Raw genomic sequence first — 23,504 nt, forward strand, 5'->3', positions numbered from 1 at the left:
TCACGTTCAATCCCACTTTAATTGATCACATTGTAAAAATCCAACACGCTCCCGAATGAACACTGCTTTCTTTCGACTGCTTCATGGTGAATTACAATTCTGACCTCAGACTGGACGTTTTGACACCAGCTCCCTCTGATCCCAGATGAGACATTTCATTAACAAAAAAAGAAAAAATGAAAATCGTCCACAAAAACCTAAACAAAATCTCAGATGCAATTTTCTTCCCCCAAACCAAAAGTATAAAAAGTACTCTTTTCCAACTCATCTGCAGACCACAGGAAGGTGTTCAGTGCTGTGTGCTAAAAGGCTGTTTTTACTGCTGTCTGAAGGTTTTATGTCCTTGAAAGACCCCGGTTGTCCAGATCTTTCACCTAAGAGATGGAATACAAGACTTGGTTAGAAAGATATGTTGAAAGGCAGCCTTGTTAAACACAAGAATAAGCCAACCTCAGACTTCAGAAATTCTCAGTCTAATTTTAAATGTATTCCAGGTAGAGCTGTAACAATTTTTATTTCAGATTGTTTAATAGATCGATTTGGCCTCCAGAACATTAAAACAGTGACAAATACAACCACAATTTTCTAGAGCCCAGGGTGATGTTGTAATGTTCTTTTTTCTAGCCAATAGTTCAAAACCTAAAGACATTCACTTAAATTTAAGACCAAGAAACATTTGCTTGAAAAATGTTTCTTCCAAAAAAATTCAAAATAGTTGTGGATTAGATTTCTGTCAATAGACTAATTGTTGCAGCTCTTCTTCCAGGTTTAGCTGATAGAAATGTAGTTTACCCTTCTGTTCAAGTTTCCCCTCAATCGGTCATGTCTAAAACTTTGATTTCCTAAAGAAATGGTTTCAGAAGATCTGATCTAGACCAGCAAACTATTTTAGGGTTCCAACAATCCTTATCAACTGATATAAAGGACAATATGTCAAAGACAAGGCTACAGAGAAAGTCAGCCATTTTACCTTGTATATCCTAACCAGCCAGTGCTCTGTTGTGTAGGCCTCTTCCAACACGTCCAGCTCGAAGTCTTTGTTTCCAATCTCAGCATTCCTCACTCTGTCATAACCAGGTGGGCGCTCTGCAGAGAAGATTATAGTACAAAAGAGGCTGTGCAATCATATTTAATGAGAAAGACCAGCAACATCAATATTTATCCATCACTCAATGTCTCGTCTGCTGAGAGAAGCTGATCAGTATCCATTGGCTGTCCTGTTCAAAGTCTTGCTCCATGGTTTCTGTTAACATTTCTGTCTAACTCGTAAAATATCGAGTGCCATAAATGAAGGAGCTGCCTCATTAATCATACTAAACTCATTTTAAAAAATGCTTACATGTGGGTCATTCACAAATTGATTGCAAGGTAACAGCAGGTCATGCATGATGACAGATCACACTAGGCTGTAGAGTTACTCACTGGCCTCTGTGTAGACCTGTCCGAAGCGATAGTAGCACATCTTGTACATCAGGCAGTTGAGCAGGACAGGCGAGCCCTCGCGGTCCACTCTGAACTCTCCAGTGGGAGTGTAGTAGTCGTGCTCCTTGATGTGTTTGCCTGTGTCTGTGCTTCCCCCAATACGGACCATCCACAGAAACTTATTGATGTCTGTGATGCAGACAAATAAATAAATTAGACAAGTGGTGCTAAAATTGCATTCCAATGTGTCTTATTCCTTTACTTTACTTTCTGTGACATCAGTTACAAAGTTGGTTTTACACACAATCGCATGAAATGCCATTACATGTGAGGGTAACATTCAAATAGCATAGCTTAAGCTTTGCAAACAGACTGTTAAATCCAACTGTCTGTAGACGTGCATGTTCAAGTCAAGCTTTATTAAAAGCCACGGTGTTGTAAGTTCTGTACTGACTCTACTGATAATTGGGACGTACCATCTGAAGAATAGCCCGTCAGTCCTCCAAAGATAACCAAGACATAGCTGACATCCAGCTCCCTCATAATCTCATAGGCTCTCTCCTCTGTGGATGCCATGGCCTGTAGAACAAGCAGCCCCGTCAGCAGCACGTTAAAAACACGATTAACAGAATAACCCTGAAGGTTACCCAGCTCACCTGTCCAACTCTGGAGATGTGTGTGTTGTTCCATGTGTTGTTGTCCACTAGAATGGTTCGATTAGCCATGGCCGTTATCTGATAGCCATAATCCCACCACGACATGACTTTAGCATCCTGGAAACAAAATATAAATCAAATAACTAAGTGGAAGCCCCTTGATCAATGACTATGGTGGGGAATAACCCATAACCACAATCTGTCTACAATTCAGATCATCCAAAACCCTAGTTAAGAACACCTTACTGGGTTACGTATTCTTTCTTCGTATATGACTGACCTCAGGAGTGTTGTGGCGGAGCCAGTAGTAGGCCTCTCTGAAGTCATCAAAGATGATACGGCTCCCGTCACCTCCACGTGCCGACAAGACTATCGAGGGAGAGGAGTAGGCTTCGCTGGTCACCCATGTAGAGTGGAAGGTGTATGTAATGAGGAAGAAGGCCATGACCAGAATCATCCCACTGGCAACCTGGTAGGAATATGCAACACAGGATGTCATCAGGTTTTACTCTTCTGACTGGGACCATCCCTGCTTTTATTCACAGAACTGAAACAAAAACATTGCTTAGGGGAAAAAAAAAAAAACACTCCTCTCAAATGATTCTTTCAATGAGAGAGAACATGTGCACAACAGAGACTTTCAAGCAGAAATATCACAATGTAAAAACAGGCCTGTAAAAGTCCTCTTGCAACAGCAGCATGTATGTATGAAGACGGCTAAACGTCAGAAGCATGTAAGGATAGTGTTGAGTAATTACTCTCACTGTCAGGAGGGGGAGACAAAGGTTCCGCTCTGCAGGTTTAAAGTATTAAGGAAAAAGTACTTTTCTGTGACTGATATAACACATATGCTAACGTAATATGCTAACATATAAAATGTTAGCATATTACAGTTGTAGCTGCTCAAGGTGGAACTACTCTAAACCAACTTTATATACAGTTAAGTAGTTTAATCCAAACTAAGGGGTCGGGGTTCCCTCTAAAAGGGTCATAAGATAAAAGATGAGATGACACACAGCTACACAAAGCCATACACATTAATTGGACTACTTTCTAATCTTCTCTCTCTTTTTGTGATATATTAGATTTGACCTCTTTTGGGCCTCAAACAGTTATTTAAATAATAAGAATTTTAGAGGGGAAATGTCTGATTGGAACTACAACAACTGAGGAACATCTCACATGAAACGTGACGGGGGGCCCGACTAGACTAGAGAAGGTTGGGAATCACTTAATCTTTAACACTGCATTGTGTTTTTGAGCTTTTCATATGGATCATGTTTTCACGCAAAATCTTAATCTGAAAAACAGCCAGTAATGTAGCTGTCATGTGTCAATGTGGTGGAGTAAGAAATAACATTTCCCTCTAAAAAGTTTTTTGTGAAACATATTTAAAAAGGAAATGTACAGGCTGTGTTCCAAATCCACACTACATACAGCAGGTTTTGAGTATGTAGTGTGTTCACACTGGAGTATGAATGCAATGCACAAAGCAAGACCTATGCTGTGTCTCAATTTGTATTCTTTCATGCTTATTATTAGGGGTGTCACAATTAGAAGAAGCTCATGCAACGTTACTACGGTGTCCTCCTGCATTCTTCACAGCAGAGTTGTTTGAAACATCACTTACTACAGATAAGCCAGATAACCATAGCGATGGTGGAAATCGAAAGTGTACAAGTGGGTTATGGCAAATGCAGTGCTCTCCGAGTGCCCAGATGGTATAATGATAGTCAAAAAGTGTGGAACACTGGACACTTTCTCATCCTCAAATCATCGCCTTTTTGGCTACGTAGCAGAAGAGGAAAGCTGCAGCGGGTGCTCTGGAGAACACAGCACAATGAAAATGTAAGTTATACACTATGCTATTGTCGAATAGAAGCCATCATTGGGCTAATTTGGCGGTAATGCTCTGTCCGGTTGCAATTTGCCATGTGTGCTTGCAGCTGGAAAAAATATGCATTAATTGTGGGTGGCGGTGGAAGAGCTCCAGACAAATCTTGTAAAACAAAACATAATTATTCACTCTTAGGAAAACGTGATTGAGAACCAACGTTACATGTACTGCAGTTAAGTGAGATAGATGTCATGGAAGTATTATCTAGAATTGGCAGGAATTATTTTGTCTGGCTAAATAGTGACATCTCAATCCTGTCATTGTTTTCAAGCCCCCTGCAGGTAATGGATCAATATGTTGCATTTTAACCAGTCTGAATCTAATTATGTTTCATGTACAAACATGTGCATGGTATACAAAATGACTAATGATGACAAAAGACTGCTTCAGAGTGCTATTGTGGCTGTTAGAGGGTGTGTCTACAGTCTTCCAGACCTCCTACCTCATTTTTGATGGGGTAGGTGGCGTCCTGCTGCTTCTTGCTCTTCTTGTCTGGCCGGCTGACATCCAAATTCTTCATGTAAGTGGTTAGCACCTGGGACACACCAATGCCTGACAGGATGCACATGACGGGAGCCAGCACCAACATGAGACGCACCTGAGAAGACAACGCACAAAAGCAGTTTATTAACCCATTTGATGTATAAAGTAGGTGCAAATCCACTTTCCTTAATACACATTTTTCCATTTACTTCAGTAATGGTGAATGCTGACACTGTTGAAACGTGACAAACCCCAAAAGCAAACAAATAAAACAGCTCTTTGGAGAGTATTATACAGTAATATACAGGACGTACCATCACAGCTGAGAAGTACATGCTGGTGACCCCATACATGATGATAAAGATCCTGGCATCTGACAGGTTGTTGAAACAGTAGTAAAGACCAACTGCAAGGAAAGTGAAGGTAACGGTCAGTCAAAACCCAACAAGAACACAGTAAGCTGTGTGCGTCTTTTGCATGAACGATGGAGTCATCCACTATAAACCTTGTTACTCTGCGTGTTTCTGCTGATTGTACACTTACAGGGTATATACACAGGAATCCTGAAGTAAAATTCAATACCTTTTTAAAGACCTGTAACTGATTAAATCAGCCACACACCTTTAAAAAGGGACATTTGAGGTTTTAAAAGGAATTTAAATATATTAATAACATATTTATTGCCTATGTCATCAGGTTGTAACGCCACCTAAAAATTGAGGCATTCTCCAACTTTCTCAGCTGCCTATAACAGCCTGTATGGGCCAACAGTTCTCTATGTGAAGGACTGGTCAGATTTCCTGCGAAAAGCAACTGTCTTACATAAGCTATGTCGTTTATGTACGTAACATTACAGCAAATCATGTGAAACAGTGCCATTTTGTGTTTTAGTTGGTTTAAACTAGATAATGTGAGCTTGCCTGCAATGAAATGTGTGATAACTTTCATCGACCACTTGATCAATACAACAAAAATCAAACAGGCCAGGAGGGAACAAAGATGAAGAGAACTGAGTGATGAATAATGTAAGTAGTGTAGGCACTGTAGGACAAGCACAAGCACTACCTGGAGGAGGAACTAGTCTAAATGACTGGATTAGTATAACATTAAACTGAAAGTATGTTGTTAATTTAATAGTAAACTGTAAGGCTGATACTAATATATTCATTATGTTACTATATTCAATATTATTTTATATAATAGTATATAACTTACCACTAGTATAATATTAATTGAAATTACAGCCGTTTCAGTTTGGGTTTGTTTTTTTATTCATTAACTTTGTACAAGAAAAATGCTCTAGGCTACATGATAGTCTCTAACCTTGATTTTGGGCAGGCTACTAACTCGTCAATAATCATAACCGTTTATGCAGAACACTGAGTTCAACATTTATAAAGTGTGTTGCAGCACATAAAGCTTTTTTTTTTTTTTTTTTTTTTTTAAATCCCGCTCCATCCAGGCTGTGACTGATCTGTTCACAAAAAAAAAGTGACACTGACGAGAGCATCATCACATTAGCCAAACCCCCACGCTCCTTGAATTTTCCCTGTTGTCTTACCGATTCAGCTGCTGGTAGCGCATCTCACTCTTGTTTTTCAGGAACGGGGCCGTTCAAGTGGCCATAGAGCGACCGGTGTTATGCTGAGTTTTGCCTGCCTGCCGAGAATTGTATGCACCTCCAAATAATGATTTTAAACGCTGTAATATTCTTTGTGGGATTCATCAATGGTGATAAATGATTCGAAGTATATATTTTATGAACATTTAGAGTCTTTAATATTTTAATACACTTAGTAGAAGTACCATTCCTTGACATTCAGTAAATAAATGTGGTGATAATCAATGAGCACAGCAAAGTGTCTGAGAAGGACCCAAAGAGGTGGATGCATAATTCGGCAGATCAGGTTTTGTAGGCTACCTGCCAAGATTTGCATCCATGCAATTCTCGGCAGGTAGGCAGAATTCGGCACAACACCAGCCAACCGGGTTAATCCCGTTACTCCTGATCGCCACTCCGACTAGGTTATGGACAATAAGCATTGCGGGTCCGGCAGGGTGTGAGGTTACGGTTGGTTGTACTCATAAATCATTTTCCCGTTTCGCACAGATCTATTTTTTTTGGACCATTTAAGAGTGAAATAGGCACACGGTAGATCCCTGCGCCTAACGTTACATAAACAACTCACACAGTCGCTACTGACTGCCTGTCTGGTATTTTTGGCTATGCATTACAAATAAATACATTCACCTACTATTTTAGCAAACAAACTTTTGGACAAACAGGACTTTCTCATTGAAAAAAAAAAATATCTTTAAAATATCTTGTTAAATGGTGATTAAGACTTTAATACTTTTTAATGGCCTTAAATTTTGGAAAATTGATTTATTACCTTTTAAGACCCCACAGACACCCTGACTTACCTGGGAACATAAAAACCAGCAGCTGGAGGTCAAAGTAGTATGAGGACCAGGTTGTGGGCTGGTGCTCAGAGACTGAGGCGATGATGGGAATGTTATTCTTGGCATAGGAGGGGTCCAGCAGGGAGTAGAAACGACCAGTCCACGGAGAGATCTTACCTGAGAGAAATATACTTTTGGTCAGTCAGGGTCCAAAGCAAAACAACTTATGAGTTTCTCATTGAAAAGAAAGGAAAAGGTGAAGCAAACTTTAAAAAAAGTCCCCCCCTCCCCCCTCAATCCACTACCTTGCCAATGTATCAACTTGCACATCTTGTCATCTCTTACCAGTCAGCATGAGAACAGTGCCCACAGACAGCAGGACGAAGCCCACCAAGGAGATGACGCTCTTGAACAGCACTTCAAATTGCTGGGCATTGAGTTTGCTGCGCAGGTAGTCCACAAAGGCATGAATCTGGCACAAGCCAAACATGCCAAAGGCTGCCATGTGCTCTGATGACTGCACCGGCTGGTATATGAGAGAAGAGAGACAGTCAGGTGAACTCAAAACACAGCGAAACGTCTTTTTCACGATCGGACTTTTGTATCTTCTTTGGCCTAGATGATGACTGACCTAGACAAATCAGGCAAGATGTCTTTCTTTTCTGGACCCCATGTCTGAAATAGGGATGCACCGATTACCGGATTTCACTATTAACCGCGCTTTAATTAATCGTAAAGGCTCCGCTACACTGAGTGTTTCTGTTGCACGAAACGAAAACAAACTTACACAAGCGGTGCACCAGCTTAAAGTGCCGTGCTTATCAGATACATGGAGGCAACTACTGTACACTGGCTAAACTATGGCAGAGGGACCAAAAATGTGACGCTTCATTTCCACCAAAGAAACGTCTGAAGTCGGAGCATTCCGGGTACACCAAGACTGACCAGGGCGTTACTGGAGATGACGGATCACCCGTTCAAAAACTTGCCGTTAAAAGGTTTCCTGCTACATTAAATTTGATGCAGCACCTGCAGGGATCACCACCCAGCTTTGCACATCCAAGTAAAGGTAATACATAATAACTGAGTTAAATAACGTGGCAAGTTGGTAGGTAATTAAATATAAACGTGTCACAATCGATGCTGTAGCGGTGAGAGTCGAGCTTCCGGTGCAACGTAAACAAACAAAGCAGGTGTAAGCTTTCACTGCAAAAACAGCACCGCTGCACTATGAGGCCCATTGCCAGGTGTGAAACACTAACAAAACATCAGGACCATACACACTTCCATGACTACCTGTGTTTAAGTTATTAATAACACTGCATGAGATGTCTCAATTTCTTTCTATCATTCACTAAAACTTGTATCTATGACAGTTGAAGACAGTAACAGTTCAGTTTATTCCCCTCCTTAATAATAACCATTTCCCCTGGGGATAAAGTTAATATTCCTCTACTTACATATTATAGAAATATAATTGTTAATGTAATTAAATATTTTTAAAAAATCTACTTAAGTCATTACTAGTGTTGTGAAATTAATTAATTCATAATAATTGTGATAATCATGAAACCATGATTATTCCTCAGACTATAATCGTTCCAACAAAATCTGTTCGTTGCATCCCTAGTCTGAAATGATTTTAAAGTCGAGGCACGACCAGAGTAACCCATGTGACATATGATAGTACTTTTTCCATCTTACCTGGAAACCAACAAAAGAGATCTGCATGGAAAGGATGGTTCCCAGACAGTAGACTGTGCAGTAAGCCACATAGATGCGGTGAGAGAATCGGCCTGTGAGCATCAGAACCAGGACGTGGAGGGGGATAAGGTTGATCAGGAACACGTAGCCACCCCAAGATGAAACCTAGTAACACAAACACCTGATCAGGTCTCTGGAAACTCTGAATTAACTCCGTAAAACAAATACATTTTTAGATCTCCTCACCATGTAGAAGTAGGCCAGTGCGCATATGGCTGACCAGTACACAGACCCAGTTTTGACAGCCTTGATCCACATGTAATAGGTCAACAGCATACAGAAGATGGCAATACCTGATTAGGACAGCACAGAGGCATTTCATTAACAAACTGTTTTTTGTGATGTGATCTTTAAATAGCACTGTTTTGCACATCAGGTGTATACCTTCATTATCATAGGAGCCAGCAACAGAACGAGAGATATAACCAGGCACCACTGCAATCATGGCAGCAGCCAGAAGCCCAGCGCCTGCATCCTACAAAGGCAAAGGCATTTAGTGGCAATAGGGTGTAAGTTCATACTTCTTGATGTTCTATTAATTAAAGCATATAAAAACGCATACACAACATTCAACAGAAAAACGTCCTCATCTAAGGGTGGCACCTTCCAGTAAGGCTACTAATAAAATTCTAAAAAAAAAAAAAAAAAGGGGGCACTCCACGCCAGTCAACCTGGCATGCTTGCTGTTACAAACCAGATCAAATTGACAATAACAACCAATACTGCTGCCAGGATAATAGGTCTGCCCACGCCCAACCTCTCAGAACTGTAAGGCCATCATACGCATTAAAAGAACATTAGCACACCCCCACTAAATCGCCACTTCGATCTACTACCCTCTGGTGCAGGTACAGGTCCCTGAGGCACAGAAGGGCTTGTTTTGGTAAAAGCCTGAACAAGGTCTCTCAATGAGGACACTAGGAGTCTTGCTTTCACTTGGTGAACATTTGTTGGGAAATTATATGTGGGGAGGATAATGTTGATGTACAGTGTTGTGAAAAAGAATTTCCCCCCTGAAGACAAAGTCTAATTTAATCTGTGAAATCAGTTGTCTAACTCCGACAGGACTCAAGACTCATGGCGCCTGTACCACGAAAGAGGATTTGAGCTTATCCAGATAACTTCGGGTTAACCCTGGGTTTTCAGTACCACAAAAGTGGTTCACTTCTTACCAGGGGGAAATTGCCATGGTAACTTATGCTGAACGGCTAACCTGCTCCGAGATCTACTCCATAAAAACGCCACCTACTGACCAATCAGCTCTCTTGGAAAATGACATCATCATCCATAGGAGATCCCACAGACTGTTTTATAGGCTGCTTTTATGTTTGCTGCTGTGATGCTGAGAAACCTTTGTAAAGCCTATCATCCTACAGAGACTTAAAGGCCTACTTTTAAGATCTGACAGTAAGCCTACTGCTTTGAATTGTGTTTTAGATTTAAAAATTTTTTTTTTAAATTTGCTCCCAAGTCTGTTCACTCATCCTCGAACACCCTGTTGTGTATGCAGGTGCACTGCATTTTCCTGCCTTTTTTTACATTGTGTTTACAAACTTATCGCAGCCGATTGGTGCCCACCAAACGGGACAAAACATACCTCGATGCCCGTTGCGGAACATTCAATCCAAAAACATTGCAAACCTGTGCAAAACGTTTTGAGATTGAACTCGCCCCTGGTACATGCTTCAGGTCTTGGCCAATCAGAAGACAGCGGGCTTTGAGACAGGAGCATCTACAGCTTGTTTCAGACAGAGGCTGAAATGAGGGCCTACATGAAGGGCCAGTATAAGATAGAATTTTTTTAATTTATTTTTTTACTTTGAATCATGCAAAGCTGCTATACAGGAGTCACAGATCTACAATATAGGACTGGAAATGCAGTATAATGGGTCTCCTTTAATGTTGAAAAGCCGCCAACACAGCCGAGCTGAATGAATAATTCCAAAATTGTCATACACAACATAAGAACACACTTAAGCAACATATTCATAGTATATATCTGTTAACTTTGGCATTCACACCGTCTCCATTTTCTATCTTGCTCCATGTATCAGCTGCAGTCACTTCAGACGGTTGTATTTGCCTAATATTACAGTTTGTGCTTGTTTGTAAAATATGCCGCTCTGCAACCAGTAGACTTGTCCATGTTCGCACTCATGGCTGGATTGGGAAACCCTGAGTTGACTTTGTTAGGGTTAGAGAAGCCTGATAACGATAAAGATATCCCGGGTATGTTGAACTTGCTTTGTAGTAAAGGCCCCAGAGCCTCATTTACTAACTGGTGACATGGAGTTTAGAATCTGTGGGCATTTACTAACGAAACACACTATTAAGTTGTACCAATAGAACTTAACCCACACTATAAACAACAAGTAAAGATATCTCAGACTCTGCTGCTTTGATTTAGTCACTTTCACTTTTTTTGTCTGACCCCGGGGTCCCCCCTTTTAATAAAAGTGCAAAGCTAAAATCACTAGAGTGCCGCCTAACAGAAAAACATCTTTGCATTTTAATATATTAAGAGTTTATAACCTTAAATGACAGTTTCTTGTGTATCTTGTGATTTTTTACCTTTAACTCCTTGGTAAAGTGGTAGGTGACTATGGACGTGAAGGAAGAGAACAAGGGAGCCAGGAAGACACAGACATTACGGATGTCAATGGTGATGTGGAAAAAATGTAGGACATGGTACAGGACGGCAGAGGTGATCATCAGTCCTGTAAGAGAAAAGAGCGGGAGACAAGATTTGAACTTGTATACTTTTTATATTAAAAAAATAAAAATAAAATATAGGCCAGAATGAAGTTTAAGCCCACACTCATCTACTCTTACTGCTCTCTAATAGTTTATGATTCCTACCTGGATAAATGGTGCCACCAATGATCCTCCCCAGAGGATACCATGCCCTGTCGTCAAACCAGTTGTGAAACTTATAAAACCCTTCTTCTGCCAGGAAGCGGGTGGTACGGTAGTTGAAGTACCTGAAGGTGAGATGGAGGCGAGACATTACTTTAAAGGAGGGAAATCTACTCTATCTAGGAAACAACCACGACACAAGTAGCACTTACGGATCAAACTCATGGATGACACTTTCAAACCTCAAGACGGAAAAGAGTCTGGTGGAGAATGCTGAAGAGAAGGAAAAGCGCATGGATCAATGTATTACGTTTGTTTTTAGTATTAGGGAGACAATGTTGTAGGCAATGGCATTAGAGAACTCACAGAGGACAGCGGCCATAGACAGGATGAGCAGCTTCAGCAGTGTGTCCTGTTTCTCATAGGACAAACGCAGGAAGCCCAGCTTGGTCATTTTGGCGAGGTTAGGGACAGCTCACCGTACTACCTAATGGGAGGAAGACACATTGTAAGACTTAGAGGAACCCATAGGAGGACTGTGGAGACAAGTCCAAAATTGCCTGCTATAATTTTCAGTTTTAGATAAACATCCTGCAAAATAAGAAAATCTTTTCTAGGTCAGGTTTTAACCAAGCCAGATGCTCAGAAAAAGAAATCAAAAAGTCTTCCAACTAAGAGTCAACTGCCATGTCCAGTCCAACCAGATAAGGCCACGCACTAAGCTGTGGCGTCAGGAACCAGGAAGCACCCACTCTGGAAAACTTCTGCAGGAATTTGTGCCCGTTTTCTTCAGATTTTGGAAGTTTTACCGAAGCGAAAACCCCAAACCACCGAGCTCAACAGCGCTCTAATCAATGCTAACTTTTTGCAGTAACGTTAAGTTACTATCTGAGCAAGCCTCCTGCATGCTGACAGTTAACCAACCTTTCTAACACCACAGAGCCAGGAAATGAACAGCAGCCAACATTTGTTAACTAGCCATTAACACGCATCGTGTTCACATTTAAAATAAATACAAGCATTGTTATAGATTATACAGCATCTTATAGCCAGTCAGCATCAGGCCGGCTAGTGTTGATGCGGCTTTCATCCAGTTAAAAGTGTGACTAGCTAGCAATGCTAACCTGCTAGCTGCTGTATAATGTGCACTCTTGCGCCGCGACCCCCCTCTAACTTATTTTGGAAATATCTGCTACTCCTTTATATATGGCAGCCGGACAACAGCCTTAAATAACAATTAGTGCTCCTAAATGAGCTACCAGGTTTAATATTTAGTGCTCATTAACACTCACCCGCTCCGCTCCTGCTACTCATACACTATTCTCACACAACCTTCACTGTGAACTAGTCCCGCCCACACCACGCCACCGTGCACGTTTATTGGTTGAGCGTCAGTCAACAGTTACCCGACATAAATCTGATTGGTTTCTTGGCTGTCATTCACCTTTGGTTCCCTGCCTTGCCGCTGTAGTGTAGTGACGTGTCCTTAGTGAGGAAAGGCAACGTGTCGTCCCCTACTGGCGCAAAACTCTCAATACAAAATCATTTCAGTGATGAAGCCAGTCAAAACAGAAACATGTAATAACTGTTAACAACATTGTAACAATATAACATTGACACCGCCATTTACAAGCTAAAGGGCAGTATACTGTATAAAAGTATGCAGTCCTAACATTTTTCCTTTGTTAATCTGTCTCCTGTTTGGACATGGAACAAGCTCCACTACATAGGTTGTTCAATGTAAACTATGAGTGGAGAAAAATAATAATACATTTATATATATATATATATATATATATATATATATTTTATATTGCATCGTTACAGCTGCTCATTTGCAAAAATAAGTGATCTGCTGTCTGTTTGTCCTAAGGGTAAAACAACATTCCACATCCCTCTGCAGTTACTAGTTTCAATGTGACCACTAGATTATTTCTCAAAAACTGCCATCTTCTTCATGCTCATCTTATCACTGAGTTTGGAATGTCCTGTCTCGTCTTCTCCATGGTAGCAAAACCCCAAAGACAGTGATCAAAATATTGAATACAGACCAATTTTATTGAAATTAGACGTATTACTTTTACAAAACCTCAATCACATATATCAGTCTGCACAAACACTATCTCTGCTTACAATAATTGCACACTATTTCAAAAATCATGGCCTTTCCTCATGGCCATGAGCTCTGATGAGTGAAATAAAGTTGGTGACTGGGTCGTTGCGTGGTGGTGGGCTTCTGGTTGAACATTCAGGATGTATTATTATATTTACAGCACTAAAACCAAACAGCCAATGATCTGTAGGGACCAATTGTATTTGTTTCAGCGCTCTGTGGGAAAACTAGAGCAAGCAGGTCAAGGCTGATCGCCCATTTGTTAAGACATAAAGACTCCATCCTTTATTACAGAGTTTAGTGGTTGAAGTGAAATAAACAAAACATAGATGCAGCAGTTTGGCAGTGTCATCTCACCTACTAAATTCACACGGGCTGAAAATGCTTAGGCAGCTTTTCCTTTGCTGGTGTCACCCTGTGATTTCCAACATGTACATCTCATCAGACACTGGGGTGAGATTTTAATTTGGGATGAGACGCCAGACAAACCTTTAGTCAACACACGGCAAGAGTGACTTTGTTATTTGGTTTCCGTTACTAAAATGTCACCAATCCTTTTTATAGCAGCTCTTGAACTGATTTGTCTATTCTACTAAAAACAAAGCTCTTACAGGATAAAAAAGCCTCCCTTTTCAACTACACAAGGTTATTCCTGGAACTGCTAGGACACTATATTTTGACAGAGAAACATCCATGTGCAAGAAAGCATTCAACCTGTGAGGAAGGAATGTGACTTGCAATATCAAGAAAACATGTAGTGTAGGTAAAAACAAGACCGTGCTTTCCTTCTGGATGCGAACAAGCCCTTCCAAAGTTAAAAAAATCCTTCTTTAGTCACACGTTTGCTTAAACATATTAAAACTACATCATTTCTTGTGTTGTTATTTATAAACAAAGAGTCACTCAAATGGCACATTATCCAAAAAAAGAAAAGAAAAATCAGTGAATGAAAATTCACAAAAGAAAACAAGTCAAGAGCGTAAGAGTGTATAATGTGTTACGAGTGTGAGGCACAGGGAAGTCGATTTTTGTGTCACACTAAAAACGTGTCTGGTGGGTGCTGCAAAAGAATAACCAAAGGGCCAGAAATTAGATAAAAACATGTAAACCCTTTGTCCTAAACCACTTATCGTCTTCATTAAGGGAAACTGCATTGAGTGAAGCTACTGCTTTCCTGTCTCCTTCAAGTGGATCCATCATTGGGTGGGCAGCGGTCTCTGGCGGGTCGGGGAGGTGTGGGGGGATGACAGCCTCTCAGAGGAAGTGGACGATGTCAGGGAGGACTGCAGGTGGACCGTCTTGTGGAAAAGCTTGTTGCTGATCATCACAACCAGGGAGAAGAGACGCAGCTGGAAGTGGCTGACAGAGTGGAACACACAAACGTGAGCAGTGAGCCATGCATTGAAAGAAAATATTTTTTGAGGTAAACTATTGTCTTTATTTCACACTCACTACAGCTTTGTTGGCGTCTTGGCCTCATTAGCGCTGATGATGAATAGAGGGAAGAGGATGGAGAACAAGCAGCCACTAGGTAGAAAAGAAAGAACAAGGACACGTCAGACCACAGACAACCGGAGGTATGCCTTCCAGAGTTAAAAAAAGAGCCCCTCTTTCATCCAATGTATTTGGACAAGCAACGAAGCCTAGCAAAATATTCATAGACACACATCTCCATTAACTTTGTTATAACATTTTGTTTGCCTTATTACCATCTCACAAATATATTTTGGCGTATACTGAAGTAGTATCAAGTTGGTATCAATGTTAACAAATCTGTCAGTTATTTTCTTGATTAATCAAGAATTTCAAGTCTTACCTGATGATGTATGAGGAGGGCAGAGCGGTCAGCAGAGCCATGGGCAAACCAAAGCCGAAGTAATAGGGCCAGTTCCTCTCAATATTGGACAGCCGTTGGTGCATCTCAATGCCTCAAACAAACATAACCAGCCACATTTCTGTTTGAGTTCTCCATTCAATCCAGTTTATTTAGTTTGGGTGTAGAATGTAATGCACCTCACCATGGTTGAACCAGCGATACTCAAAGCAGTACAGGGAGTAGAGCAGAGACATGTGGAGGAGGCTAACCATCTGTCCAATGGCATCGATGGGGAAGAGGCTAACAATCATTCCCTAAGACCATCAGAATACACAATGCGATTTTATTCAACAAGAGAGAGACATGTGTGCATTATCATCGCATTAGCTTTAACTTAGAGAGTAGAGATTTTGTTTTATTTGTCAGAAATCAATGCAGATCAAGCTATAACAACAGCCCTCTTTACCACTTTCCAAAACAATAAAAAAAAAAAACAACCCCACCCAGTGTGACGCCATGAAGCTTTTTATATATTCAGAACACTTTCTGAATTGCCTTAAGTCTAGGAATGAAATGACGAAAAACAAGGTATCAGTCGGCAAAATTGTACCTGAATGAGGAAGAGTGCCTGGAGGAGGAGGTTAAAGAGCATATCCGCGATGATCTTACTGACACTGGGGAACGGCTGTGCTTTACATCCAGATACTTCAAATGCTAGGTCAGCTATATCCTGCAACAGAGAATAACACGCTGACATATATATCTGTGTCAAACTGTAACAAACTAATTAATAGATGCTTTCACCAGAAAAAAAACACGCAGACACACAAACACAAACTTTGGAACACAGATGTCTTTTAACAATATTTAAATATTATAATAATAATACATTTAATTTGTAATGCACTTTATATTTACACAAATCCCAATGTGCTACATGATAAAACAGGTAAGTGCTAAAAATAAAAATGGAGAGAATGAAAATAAAAAATAAAAGTGTATGTATTCAGTACTGTTGTGTCCTGACAGCTGCTGCGTCCTGCAGATGCTTCATAACAAAAGCCCTTCAGCGATGCCTCTTGCCTCATACCTTGTTTTGACCAGCTGGTAGTCTTTTGTGAATTTTAATTCACAGGAGTTCAACTGAATGTTCTGACTTCAGCTCAATTCCATCTAGATCTACAGGGGATACCCTCCTTTTATTGGTGTATTTTTGTTAAAGGATCTGTTTGAAACATTGCACAGGGACAATGGACTTGATTTTTGACATCAGTTGTATTTTACTGAAATCTCTATTACAACAAGTCATATTACAGGGACAATATAATAGATACATTATGCAGACTTAAACAACATGTCACCAAACCCATTAAGACCCTAAAAAGGATGCAATTTTGATAACTTTATGGTATGTCAGACTCTGTAATAGATTGTAAGGCCACCTAATGTTGCATCATCACATCATTACAGACTAGAAAAGCAGGGTCTAACCTGGAACCAGATGGCGTTGACTATCTTGCTGAGGACGAACAGAGGGAGAACCCAGAGAGCACTGAAGACAGAGGTCAGGATGAACTCTAACCAGGACCACACGCTGCCATGGAGGGAGGGGTCACCTGGAGCAAAGGAAGACAGCTTATTGACTGACAGGTTCGTCAAGCCAGTGAACCTGCCCCGGAATAACAAGTGGCCATACGTACCAATGATTTTTGCTGTTAGAGTCTGCAGCAGTGGAATAAACACCCGGTAGAAGAGAAACAGACTGAGCTGGAGAGAGAAAATGAAATGCTTGAGTTACTCTTTAAGCCATGCTCCCACATATAATACGATTTTTAAAATCTGGTATTTGGCTTTGATTGTTTCAGGGACATTAAAGGTTACATCAACCTTAAAAATGACACAATCTGGAAATTAAAATCAAATAGAAAAAGACGTAAAAGCATTTATATAATATACATTTAAAAAAAAATTTCTGGTATCTGCAGACATCACCCAAAGGATTAGCGGCCAAACAACATAGGTGTAGCAGAGTTGGTTATCTGAGAGATCATGTCTTTAGCTAATCTTTACAACCCTGTTTCCAAAAAAGTTGTCACACTGTGTAAAATGTAAATAAAAACAAACCGTGATGATGTGCAAAACATTGAAACCCCATATTAAGTTAAAAAAAAACAACACAAAGACAACTTATAGAAGAAATCTCTGTACACAAGGGTCAAGGCTGAAAACCAACATTGGATGGCCGTGACCTTCGGGCCTCAGACGGCACTGCATCAAAAACAGACAGGATTCTGTAGCGGACATCACTGCATGGGCTGAGGAACACTTCCAAAAACCATCGTCTGTGAACACAGCTCGTCACCGCATCCACAAATTTCACAAAGTTGTAACTCTAACATGCACCAGATCCAGAAATGCTGCCGCCTTCTGTGGACCCCAACTTATTTAAGATGGACGAGGCAAAGTGGAAAACTGTCCTGTGGTCTGACGAGTCAAAATTTGAAATTCTGTTTGGAAATCATAGACGTCCTCCAGGCTTGTTATGATGGTATAGGGGTGCATTAGTGCACATGCCATGGGTAACCTGCACCACTAATGATGAACAATATATACAGGTTTTGGAGCAACATATGCTGGTGATGCTGCAGAGTGGTAAATATGACCCTGTCCCAACTTTTTTGAATTGTGTTGCTTGCATCAAATTCAAAATGGGCTTATCATTTTCCAAAAACACACATTTCTCAGTTTCAACATTTGATAAGTTGTCTTTGTGTTATTTTCAATAAAATATGGGGTGAGTTTTGCACATCATCACATTTTGTTTTTATTTACATTTTATACAGCATGCAAACTTTTTAGGAAACAGGGTTGTACAAGAAGAACAACTTGTCCGACAAAATTGTCCAGAAGCTAAACAATAACTTTGGGACAACACACGGCTAAGAAAACTACCATCCAGAAGCAGCAGTGCCACAGACACTCAAAACCTGCAGCTGTATTATTGCTGTAGTATTCAGTAGTCTGTGAGTGACAAGGCTGTAACACTAGGTGAATATCTTACCCAGAACACTCCTCCATTCCAGGCACAGCACTGAAAAATCCTGCTGGCTACTTTGGGTTCACTAAAAGAGAGAATAAATAATGACAATGTCCATCACTGCTAAATATTGAAATTATAGTTTGGTTTCACTTTAAAGAGGTGGTATTATGCTCATTTTAAGTTTCATAATCTTATTTATGGGTTGTACCAGAACAGGTTTACATTGTTTAATTAAAAAAGAAACGCCATATTTTTGCACATTGCTGCAGCTCCTCTTTTCACCCTGTGTTGAAGGCTTCGTTTTAGCTATGGAGTGATACATCTTGTCTCTAAATGATCTTTGTTGGGAGTTGCACATGCGCATTTCCTAGTTAAGGACTACTAGCCAATCAGAAGCAGAGAAAGGCAGGTCAGTGAGAAGACGGTAAACAGCTTCGGTTCAGCTGGACATGTTGCCGACCAGCTTAGCAACATGGACTGGAGCAAGAGTTTCAGAGTGGTGAGTTATTAATCTGTAACAAAAGTATCTTTCATCCATAAAGTTTTAACTGAGCTCTGTCTCTACATCACAGTAACAACTTTATGTCCACTGACTGCCTGGAGGGTAGATGGTGTTTGGAAGGGAGAGGAGAGGTGTGTGCTGCAGCTCACTGTTTTTCCACCTGTTTTTGAGGGCGTGTTGGAGTCGCCGCTTGGCGAGAGTTATATGAGGCGCATTTAGCTTTCATCCCTGTGACGTCACAGGGATTACTCGTTTGGACTACAAACGAGTTGTTTTCAGGCAGATCAGAGCAGAGTTTTCTGTGGGAGATGGGAACTCCCTTTGGGCTGGACATTGGGCTTTTTCACTTTGCAAACCTATTACATGCACATAAAAGGTATATAACTCACTAAAGGAGAGGGAAAAAGCCAAAAAGCATAATACTACCTCTTTAATTTCACTTCTACTACGTAACCAGAGTAAGACAAGTTAATGGATGCTGTTACCATGTTTGTGCTTGCACTGAAGGTATTTGGAACAATGGTTTTTATTTACAGTTATGTAACAGTTGGCAGGTCTATTGAAATGAGGAGATATTAGAGCTGCATAGATCCATACCTGCTCCAAATAAACATGTTGTTATTTACACCTTCACAAAGTTATTTTCATTATTCACAGTAATATGAGAATATAGAGAAATGCGATTTGGTTGAGCTGAGTTCAGCACTTACCTGAGGGGCTTGCATTTCCAGCTTTTTTTTAAAAGCTCATAAATAGCAATGATGGCTCTGGCTAGGTAAGATAAAGTTTTTCTTCTGACTTACTTGTCCGGTTTGCGCTCCTCACTCTGTGCCCGTCTCTGTGCCAGGGCCCCGCTGGCCCTTCTCCTCCGCTGCTCTTCTCTTTTCTGCTGGATGCGGGCATCCAGCTTAGAGATTGTTCCAATCCCCAATATGGAGTCCTTGATCCCCTAAAGAACCCACATCGAGAGAGAATGTGTTTGTTTCTAACTTGACATAGAAAAATTCCCCACTGCATTTACAGAGATATGAGGATGACAAAATATTACACCTTTCTATATAGGTGTACCTAACAAAGTAGCAAGTGAATGTATGTCTCTTCTATTTCAAAATAAAGCTAAATGGGTCCATTAGTAGTAATGTTTTCATACCTTTCTGACATTTCACCAGGGTATATACAGTATATGACACTATTTGTATTAAAAAGAAAAGAAAAATCACAAAGCTGAACTGCTTACCATAGAAGTCCTTGTAGCATGTACGGCATTGTCTAGCCTACAATGTTGTGTGTCTAATATGCAATTAGCCTACTTAGACAAGCCTTACTGGGTTTAAATACTTATGGCTCATAGAATATTGGTCAGATAGAGAATAAGCACTATTAATCCATATATTCTTGCTGGAGGACGAGATGACAGCGAATAAAGGCTGCAGCTAAAGCTCCCGTGTGTGTGTTGTTTACCAACTGCTGGAAAAGTGAAGGGGGTTATTGCATTGTCGCGTTGTTCTCATGGCGTCACCCACCTACATTAAGGGGGTACACTACAATAACATCATCTCAATACAGCATCTCTGTATCAATTTTATAGAAAGAGGAGTGTCTGTATTTTTGACGGTATTAAAAGTCATATCCTGGTATACAAGCCTGTCCATTAGTTGAAATGCATGGATCTGTTTCACTGTGTCAATGATCTACACCTTTGTGCCTCGTATCATAGCTTATGTGTGACTACAGTGCGTGTGTGTTTGCTAACCGTCGCAACATTACGGAGGAAAGCCCTGACGCTGTCTGTCATCTCTGGACCAGCTGCAGATCCATCAACTGCAGAAGGAGGGGGGGCTGGTGACCTGGTGGTCAGCTCTCATGGCAGGGAGGGGCTCACCCAGTAACCTGCCACAACCAAAAACCAAGGAAACAAAATGAGGAGGCACAAGAGCAAGCAGGTGGAGCTTTGTCTAGAAATTTACAATAACCTCTAAAACGCAGATCTGAACAGTAATAGTCACCTTAATTCCCCCAACCCCGCCCATGACTGCTTTATTGTTAAAATAATCAACTTTAGTACTTTAAGAAATAGTGATCTTGGTATTTTCATATTTAAGTTTTTCATGTGCCTACACAAGGCTCAAACCCTTCAGTATTATTATTTTACTTCAAGGAATGAAAAACCCTTCTAGCCTTAAGGCTGTTTGCTGGCACCTTTTTCCATATGTGGAATATTACATCGGATGTAACTTGAGGGTTCAACCAATGTGTGTTTTTCAAGGGTGATACCAGTATTCCTTCATAAAATCTGCTGGGTTTTTGTGTCAAAACTTGCGTTAAAAAGGGGAGACAGTTAAAAAGCCTCAAACAACATTTAGAGCCCAAGGAGAGCGTAGACTATATTCTCCAAGGAACCCCTTGACAACTTTATAATTTACTCCTAAATAATATCTCAATCAACCCACAACGTTAGATAAAACATAATGCTAAAGTAGGGCCGGGCGATATGGCCAAAAATGTTATCATGATAAAAACATTTCATATTATTCGATATCGATAATTATCACGATATGTCAAATCATTATTTCTTAAGCTTAAAGGCAGATTTTTGCTCCTGAGTGAAAATTGAAGAAACCAGATGGTTAATTATGTGGTTAAACTCTTCTTTATAGTCAGAATGTGACAAACAGTGGATCACAACAAATCTGAGGCAGAACATTCAAAACTATTTTGATAAAATCTTTTTCAACAAATATTAGTAAATCTTTTCAGTCCCTATTCCTCAACAAAATAAATATTTTTATAGAAAAATAAATAATTTCAAATTCAAATGAATTAAACCAAATATTTATTGACGATATATTGAACATTTATAATATTGATATTGAGGAAAATTATATTGCGATAATTATCATTATTGTTTTATTGCCCAGCCCTATGCTAAAGTGACTTTGATACTATGAAAACTATAGATGGACCTTTAGGATTTAAAAGTTTAATGTAGAACAAACAGGATCATGATAAGTGTAAAAAGGGGGTCCAACAGGATCTGACCTTATTAGCTGACCTAACTGAAAGTAGGGAAGAATAGCTAATGTATGTGTAATATAAATGCCGCTATTATCCGCTTTCTTTATCAACAAACCAATGCGTTTGTCTGCATGAGTAACAAGAGCAACGTCACCTGTATTCCCAAACAGACTCTGTTAATTAAACAAGTTTTGTACCAAGGTGGAAGTGAAACGTTAATTCAGCCAGCGTCTCTAGCTCATACTGTTTGTGCAAGTTAGCGTTAACGTTAGCAAGCTGACTCAGTGGGTTAGCTCGCATATGCAAAAGCGAACAGTCAGTGTTTGCTGGCTCTGTCTGGCCTGCCGACAAGTCTTAACACTCGCATATGTGAACTTATAAAGCTCGTGTGGTCTGCACGATGCCTCCGGTCTCACAATCTTTTACTTTCGTTTGTTTGTTTAGTGCTCTGCTAGCTTGTCTGTCTGTGTTGCTAGCTAACTGTTCACCTCAACAACTATTTTAACTGTTGGGTTTATCGTCAAGACAGCATCTCAACAAGCGTGTAAAGTCAGAGACAGAGCACACAGTTAGCCGCGGTGTCTTCCTTACCTCATGCGACACGCTCAGGGTTATATTAACTCCGTTAATTATTTCTTTTGCCCTCTTAATGTGACAACAAAAACAGTAGATACTACGTGCGGCCAGGGCCGTGGAAAACACATTGCGCAAGCTCCGACTTCTGAGGAACATGGGAAGTGTAGTCCTGCTAATTGGAGGGGGAAGAGAGAGGAAGGGAACGTCTGGTTAACCTCATTACTGTTTTTAAGAGGGAAATTGCGCATTAAAACAACGATTGGAAACGTTTGTGTATGATTGCATTATGTTATTCAAAATGCATTCAGTTAACATTTTTATACAGTCTATGGTTGACACTTGACATATACACTATCTCACAATATATGTGAAAAGATATGCATCGGATAATAAAGATAATCAAATATTTACAAAAATGTGAGCGGTGTACTCACTTTTGTGAGATTCTGTATACATACCCTATAATTAAGACTTTATTGATGCTTTGTTTTTGTTTTGTCCCTATGTCGGGTCTCGCCCTTTCTGATATTTGATATTTGTATCTGTTGGATTGTTTTTTTTTTTTAATGTCTGCAATATAGGCTATAGAAAATATAGGCTTAGAAAAAATGTCACCAGCTGTTTTTTCGTTTTTGTTTTTATTGGGGTTTTTTGTGTTTGTTTTACACTTGTACAGATGCTGATATAATAAGCTTTAAATGGTTAACATAAGTATGTTTATATTTTCATGAACTCTTGTGTTTGAAGAAACGATATGTTTTTATAAATCAATATTACTATCTGGAAAATAATTATAGGCTATTGGAAGTCATTTCGTCATTTTCACCTACTTTTTTTGCTAGACCGATGAGTAACACGGACACAACCAAACCCTGTTAATAAGGTGTGTTAGATTTCCATGGCTCTGCACAGGGGCACTCCCACGAGGCGGTGCGTTCGTCATGCCAGCGTCGTGCTTGTA

At 40.1% G+C, this 23,504-nt stretch overlaps 2 protein-coding genes and 1 long non-coding RNA gene across 4 annotated transcripts; 1 reads left to right on the forward strand and 2 right to left on the reverse strand.

Moving 5' to 3' along the window:
* stt3a (STT3 oligosaccharyltransferase complex catalytic subunit A) lies at positions 1-12,860 on the reverse strand. Of its 2 annotated transcripts, none has more exons than XM_046038984.1 (18): positions 12,774-12,860; positions 11,848-11,968; positions 11,694-11,754; positions 11,485-11,606; positions 11,197-11,342; positions 9,010-9,100; positions 8,812-8,918; positions 8,566-8,730; positions 7,207-7,387; positions 6,883-7,038; positions 4,773-4,864; positions 4,418-4,573; positions 2,359-2,547; positions 2,079-2,195; positions 1,899-2,001; positions 1,423-1,611; positions 971-1,086; positions 1-374 (listed from the first exon to the last, which is right to left on the reverse strand). In XM_046038984.1, the coding sequence occupies exons 2-18, from the start codon at positions 11,933-11,935 to the stop codon at positions 336-338; spliced, it is 2,118 nt and encodes a 705-aa protein (XP_045894940.1). In that variant the 5' UTR covers positions 11,936-11,968; positions 12,774-12,860; the 3' UTR covers positions 1-335. The 2 variants fall into 2 exon arrangements, with proteins under 2 accessions (XP_045894940.1, XP_045894939.1); XM_046038983.1 differs by lacking the exon at positions 12,774-12,860 and adding an exon at positions 12,606-12,745.
* On the forward strand, positions 3,745-17,253 carry LOC123962726. Its single transcript, XR_006823044.1, has 2 exons — positions 3,745-3,926; positions 16,881-17,253. It is a non-coding gene; the product is annotated as an uncharacterized LOC123962726 (long non-coding RNA).
* On the reverse strand, positions 13,521-22,709 carry ei24 (EI24 autophagy associated transmembrane protein). The gene is made up of 11 exons (XM_046038987.1): positions 22,559-22,709; positions 20,706-20,842; positions 19,756-19,901; positions 18,472-18,532; positions 17,111-17,177; positions 16,902-17,026; positions 16,021-16,140; positions 15,613-15,724; positions 15,411-15,522; positions 15,047-15,121; positions 13,521-14,953 (listed from the first exon to the last, which is right to left on the reverse strand). The coding sequence occupies exons 2-11, from the start codon at positions 20,745-20,747 to the stop codon at positions 14,791-14,793; spliced, it is 1,023 nt and encodes a 340-aa protein (XP_045894943.1). The 5' UTR covers positions 20,748-20,842; positions 22,559-22,709; the 3' UTR covers positions 13,521-14,790.
* Positions 22,710-23,504: the final 795 nt, after the last annotated feature.

The sequence above is a fragment of the Micropterus dolomieu genome, linkage group LG23, assembly GCF_021292245.1.
Source record: "Micropterus dolomieu isolate WLL.071019.BEF.003 ecotype Adirondacks linkage group LG23, ASM2129224v1, whole genome shotgun sequence".
NCBI classification, from domain to species: domain Eukaryota; kingdom Metazoa; phylum Chordata; class Actinopteri; order Centrarchiformes; family Centrarchidae; genus Micropterus; species Micropterus dolomieu.

What these genes read in the sequence shown, in the direction of transcription:
- ei24 (XM_046038987.1), bottom strand. Translation starts at nt 20,747, where the DNA reads ATGACAGACAGCGTCAGGGCTTTCCTCCGTAATGTTGCGACG. An exon ending in GGAATGGAGGAGTGTTCTGG is followed by an intron (nt 17,178 to 18,471) that starts GTAAGATATTCA and finishes TTCTCTCTCCAG; the next exon opens with CTCAGTCTGTTTCTCTTCTA. An exon ending in AGGCACTCTTCCTCATTCAG is followed by an intron (nt 15,725 to 16,020) that starts GTACAATTTTGC and finishes TGATGGTCTTAG; the next exon opens with GGAATGATTGTTAGCCTCTT.
- stt3a (XM_046038984.1), bottom strand. Translation starts at nt 11,935, where the DNA reads ATGACCAAGCTGGGCTTCCTGCGTTTGTCCTATGAGAAACAGGACACA. An exon ending in GTCATCCATGAGTTTGATCC is followed by an intron (nt 11,607 to 11,693) that starts GTAAGTGCTACT and finishes TCTCACCTTCAG; the next exon opens with GTACTTCAACTACCGTACCA. An exon ending in TGGTGGCACCATTTATCCAG is followed by an intron (nt 11,343 to 11,484) that starts GTAGGAATCATA and finishes TTTCTCTTACAG; the next exon opens with GACTGATGATCACCTCTGCC.